The sequence below is a fragment of the Meles meles genome, chromosome 8, assembly GCF_922984935.1.
Source record: "Meles meles chromosome 8, mMelMel3.1 paternal haplotype, whole genome shotgun sequence".
NCBI lineage: Eukaryota > Metazoa > Chordata > Mammalia > Carnivora > Mustelidae > Meles > Meles meles.
In genome coordinates, this window is record NC_060073.1 from 61,705,368 (window position 1) to 61,711,367 (window position 6,000).

A 6,000-nucleotide genomic window follows, 5' to 3' on the forward strand; every position below is an offset into this window, starting at 1 on the left:
CTGAGCCACTCAGGCACCCCCAAAATATTTTATTTCTAAATTCAGAAATTTAAAGAAGACTATAAAGAAATAACATCTCAAGTCACATTAGATCACCACATTGGGATTATAGGAAAATGAGCAGAACTGCCAAAATTTTTGTTTTAGAAAGCAAATATCTCACTAGGTTTTAAAACATTGACTAAGGAACAGTCTCTAAGATATCAAACTAAACTTTCTGAAATTAAATGTTCATAGCTCATAGAAGAGAATCTAGAATTTTTCTGAATCTTTCTTATTATCTAGGCTCTCACAATCTTAGTTACTGCTTAGAGCCAAAGGTGGAGTCTAGTTTCACCAGGCAGTCTCAAAATAAAGAAAAAATCACACAGAGCTAACATTTGTTGAGCACCTACTACATTTCAAGCAAAATGATAAATGCCTTTACATGGTACTAATCCTTCCACTAAGTCTGTGGGGTATGTGCTATCATTACCATCATTTTGCAGATTAGGAAAATAATGCTTAAAGAGGTAAAGGACCTTGCCCGAGGTCAGAGCCAAGGATTCAAGCAAAGGTCTATTAAATTCCTGCATCCAGACTCTTAACCACTATGTACTCCAGCTATTCATAAAACCTCAGCAGTTACGGGGTTTGGTCTGGGTCTTGGCACAGCAGATAAAGCAAGCAGTAAGGACCTACCTGATGGCATGATACAAAGAAACAATCACAAGAACTATGTCCTAGTCCCGGATTTTGCTACCTACAAGATGCATAATCTCGGGTAAGGGTACTAAACTTTAGTTTTCTTATATTTTAAATGATTTCTCATTTGTTTATGAGAGCCATACAAACCTATTTCAAAGCATTGTGTATAAGGAGCAAATGAAATTAGGGTTCTGTGAAAGAGCTGTGACTATGACAGTGGTGATGAGATAGTAAAGGAGACCAGCATCAGTGTCCCCCATCCCCTCTATCAGTCACTCTGATCCACAATGCCATCTCTCTGTTCTGAACCTGTTTCCTGGGAGGCCTGGCATCAGGATCTTGACCCCCATCTCTACCTGAGCTACTCAACTAAAGAGATTAGTGGTATGAGAACGAGCACATGGAAGCAGGGAACTTAGTGGAATCCAAATCAAAGAGAAGAGTCTTTTATTTCCACCAATAAACCTAGACTCTGATGCATGTTGGACTAAGAACAGAATTAAAACATTTTGCTTTATAGAGTAGGCCCATAAAACACTGGGCAACTATGCAACCCTGAAGAGTGACAAGAATTACTGAACTTATCCTTTACTATTATAACACACACATACATTTTGTGTGTGTGCATGTGTGTATATTCAATTCATACTATTTGAAACTGATAGTAAATTTAAACACACATATAACTGCTTATATGCAAGCTACATACTTAAGAGCACATACCAAATCACATCATCATTCAGTCGCCATTGAGTAACAAGATCTTTCACACACACTTCCACACATAGCCTGATTCTCTCCAACAGGGCTCTCTCCCACTGCCACAGTGTCCCACATGCCTTCTTCCCATGCGCCCCAGAATTAGTATTACTATCACATACACTCGCTCAGCTTTATCAGCAGTGCATTGTGAGACAGCTCTCTGTTGCCTCAGCTCAGCAGAGGGCCAGATGATGTAAGACATATTTCAATATATTCAGATAGCTATGTGGTTACAGCACTGTTGGAGGTTTCTTCATGTCCCAAGCAGAGAAGATACAACACACTCAAACACAATGTATCACACAATATAGTCATTCATTTTTCATAGTTTGACAGTCAACACATGATTACAGTGTCCCAGCGTGGCAAGTCTACAGCCTTTTATGCCACAGTGTGTAGCACTCGAGTTTGCTGATTGTATGGCAAACAGTATTAGCTGAGCATCTGCTTGTGTGTGCTGCACTCAGTATCCTCTAGTATCAAGTATGGTCTTCCCTACTGTTTTCTTAGTCTCAATATACACGTATTAAATCTCAGTTATCTCATATTTAGAATTTAAATCTTTTTTTAAAAGATTTTATTTATTTGACACAGAGAGAGAGAGAGATTGCAAGTAGACAGAGGCATGTAGAGAGGGGGAAGCAGGCTCCCTGCTGAGCAGAGAGCCCAATGAGGGGCTCAATCCCAGGACCCTGAGATCATGACCTGAGTCGAAGGCAGAGGCTTAACCCACTGAGCCACCCTGGCGCCCCTCTATTTAGAATTTAGAGAACTCTTATTAAATGTGGGAAGAAAAGGAAAGTTGAAAAAAAGGAGACAATGGAATCTCTGATTAATAATCATGATGCCACCGACTCCAAGCTCCCTGACGGCAGAGTTGGATTTTGCTCACCATTTTATCCCCACTACCTGGAAAAGTGTATGGCTCAGAATAGGCAAACACCCCTACTGAATGAGTTAATCAACATGAAAACTTATTCATATACAGAGCTGTACAAGCAGCATCCAGAATGCTGCAGACATATCCATACCATCGTGCCCATCCAGTCCCAAAGGCACGTAAATCTCACACACGGTCACACAGTGTCACTCCCTACTAAACACCACTTCTCTCGGTCACACACGTGGCTACAGCGACACTGTATTTTCTCCCTCTCGCTCTTGCAGTCGCGCTGTGTCTCTGTGACACAGAGCTTGGGAGCCCACCCGCGTGCCCTATGAGGTCCTCCTACTAGGCCCGAGTCACTCCCACCACAATTTGCCACAGCGCATCAACTCGGCTGTGTGACGATGGCCCTGGGGGCCACTGGGTGTGTGCGACGGAGTTCGAGGCTCCACACGGCGTCCCCGAGGTCACGCTGGGTCTCTTTCTCCTTTATCTCATGCCACGGTGTGTCGGGGGTCCCACGCAGGGGGACCCTGAGTCGGACGGCCACAGTGGGCCATTTGGTGTCTCAGCCTCACGGTCTAGTGAGGCTCTTAACCCCACTCTCAAACGGGGTCTGAGATCCCACGCTGAGCGACAATAAGACTGAGTCACCGGCCACCCTACCGCACGGTGCCTCGGGCTCGCCCTTTGACTCAGTCTTCCCGACTCACGCGCCTCCGGGACCCCCGCGCGCGCGTTTTCTCACCTGGTCAGGTCGCGCAGCCGCGCCTCCTCCCCGCGCAGGTAGCGCCGCAGCAGCCCCAAGAGCCGGCGCTCGGGCGCCAGGGCGCGAGCCACGCTGGTCAGCGCGGAGAACGTGTCCCCCCGCGCCGCGGCCCCTGCCGGGTCCCCTGCCCAGAGCGCCAGCACCGCCAGCAGCGCCACCAGCCCCGCCGCGGGGCCCATCGCCGGCTCTCTCGCGCGCCCCCCGGACCTTCGGGCCAGCCCCTGCGCGCGCTGCTCCCGCCCACCCAGCCCTGCGCCGCGCCGACACGCCCCGCCGGACTCTGGCCCGCGGGGCAGCTCCGCCTCAGGCCCCCCGCCCTCCTTTGCTCTGACGCCTCCCGGCGCTCCCCATCTCCGCCTCGGCTGCCCCCTAGCTCCTCCGCGGGCGCGGGGACTGCCTGCGCCCTCAGGGTCCGCGGGCCCTCACCAAAGCGCAGCCATGGCAAGATGTTTCCACGATGCCCGGTTCACGCTCAGGGAAACTGAGGCGCGGGTGTGGGAGGACGAATTCCCTGGTCTACGGCTGAACAGCGCCATCCCCCGAATACTCACCCCTCTGGATCGGGGGTGGAAATACAGACACTACTGGATTCTGATGGGGAAATCCAGGTGAGTAAATGAGGTGGTTCCTCCTGACGACGCGCTGCGCGGGGAGAGCTGTGGAGGAGCAGAGGGAAGGAAACACTTCACAGAAGACTTGACATCTGAGCCATCATGAAAGGCAGAATTCTGACCGAAGGTAAAGAGGGTGAAATTGATTAGGGTCGCTGCATGACAAATCTAGGACCTATCAAACCTAAAACTGGGGTCCTGGGCCATAGCTCTATACCACATACCTCTGGCCACCTAAACAAAAACATTATTATTATTGTCTGACGAGGCTACTTATCCTCCCCCGCCCTTCCCAGACAATGTTCATTCGTTCATTCAACAAATACTTAGCACCTCTGTCACGGTGCTGAGGACATAGAGAAATAGCACATCCAATCCCCAACTCATGAGGGAAAACAGATGTAAACAACTAAGCACAATAAAGGGCTCTCAGAAAAAGAGAGGGTTGTGCAACAAGCCCAGGGTGGTACAAGTATGACCTCCAGGTAAAGCTTTCAAAAATATGGTTCTAAAGACTCATTGTTGTGACTTTAGGAAAATTTAAAGGCATTGCCTAGTGGAGCTTCAAAGAATCTTAAGGGCATTTCTTAGAGTTTTTCTGGTAAACAAGAGAACCTCAAAGAGTCTTAAGAGTGTCCTCTATAAAGTAAACTATTTCAACTGGCAAAAATGCTTCTAAGAATCTTAACATTATTGTACCACAGCATCCCGACTCTCAGCCTAAGTTGCCCAGAAAGAAATATAGATGTGGCTTTTGTCTAACGGAGTGAATTCCAATAAGGTTTATAGGAAATCATCAAAAGTTTTAAGATGAGGGGCACTTGGCTGGCTCAATCAGTGGAACATGTGACTCCTCTTATGGTAGTGAGTTTGAGCTTCGTGTCCGGTGTAGAGATTACATACATACATACACTTTCTTAAAAAGCTTTAAGATAATTTTATCAGAAGAAGCACTGCAATTTTGAGTGAAAGACAAAGAAAATACAAAAAAAAAAAAGAAAGGGAAGAAAAAAGGGAGGGAGTGAGGGAGGAAGGAAAGAAGGAAGGAAGGAAAGAAGAAAAGAAAAAAGATGCCATCAGACCCTTGTATCAGTTTCCTATTGCTGCTGTAACAAATTACTACAAATTTAGTGACTTGGAACAACTCAAATTTATTATCTTACATTTCTGGAGTTTAGAAGTCTGAAATGGGTTTCACTGCTGCAGGGCTGTTTCTTCTGGAGGCTCTGGAGGAGAATCTATTCCTTGCTTTTTCCAGTTTTATGGGATGCCTGCATTTCTTGATTCATAGTCCCTTCCCTCATCCTCAAAACCATAGATGTAACATGTTTACATTTCTGTTTGACTTTGCTTCTACTGTCACATCCTCCTCCTCTGACTCTTTTAAGGACCTTTGTGATTACACCAGTCTCACCAAGATCAATCCAGGATAATCTCCCTATGTCAAGATCCTTAACTTAATCATACCCTGAAAGTGTCAGGTTTGGGGAACTAGGACATGGGCATCTTTAGGACGAGTGTTATTCTGCTTACTACAACCCCCAAACTTCTGTGGGCAGAAAGCAGTCTGAGATGACTACTCAGTTGTAAATAAAGGTTCATGGCCATTTCAACATTCTCTCAATCAGGAGAAGTGTTAGGAGGGAAAGTGTAGTGGAGAGGGAGTCAGACTGGAAAGAGATAACGTAACTAATTGTGGTTAAAACAGCTTTTGGGGGCACATTTTGCAAATTCATATAGCAATGTGAGCACATTGTTAGGTTCACACATCCTCCCAATCCTGAGGGCCTCAGAAAGGGTTTGTGCAAATTAGGGACCTTGAAGCTTAAGCTTCATGGCAAATCTGCCTCTCTTCGCCACTAAGGACATGGACTCTGGATCTACACTACCTGGGTTCAGTTCTTTGCTCCATACTTATGTTGTCTGCACTGATGTTACAGATTTGGTATTCCCAGAAGCAGATGCTGAGATAGAGTTTGGGGTGCAAGACATTGATTACAGATCAACATCTGTGAAGGGGAGAGAAAGGAGGGAATGGAAGAGGAAGAAGTCAAATAGGCCTGATGAAGTTTTGATCAAAGTGGCAGGAGGGCTTCAGCTAGTTTATCCTGTCAGAGCTGTCTCATGTCAGGCCTGAATGGCTGGGCATTTATTCCCTCACCTCACTCAGTCATTGTTTAGGGTTCATTGAACTTCTTGGATCTCTAGGCTCACGTCTTTTTGTCAAATTTGGGAAATGTTCACATATTATTTCTTCAAATACTTCTTTTACAAACTCTTCTGGA

At 46.3% G+C, this 6,000-nt stretch overlaps 1 protein-coding gene across 5 annotated transcripts in view; it reads right to left on the reverse strand.

The window, feature by feature from the left end:
• Positions 1 to 3,310, reverse strand: part of P4HA3 (prolyl 4-hydroxylase subunit alpha 3) — a 38,776-nt gene extending 35,466 nt beyond the window's left edge. For all 5 annotated transcript variants that reach the window (XR_006819966.1, XM_046015244.1, XM_046015243.1 and 2 more), the window contains exon 1: positions 3,084 to 3,310. Coding sequence is in view for 4 of the 5 variants with exons in the window: in XM_046015244.1 (XP_045871200.1) it covers positions 3,084 to 3,283 (200 nt within the window). In the remaining variant the exon portion in view is untranslated. The remainder of the gene's footprint in view (positions 1 to 3,083) is intronic.
• Between the last annotated feature and the right edge of the window lie 2,690 nt (positions 3,311 to 6,000).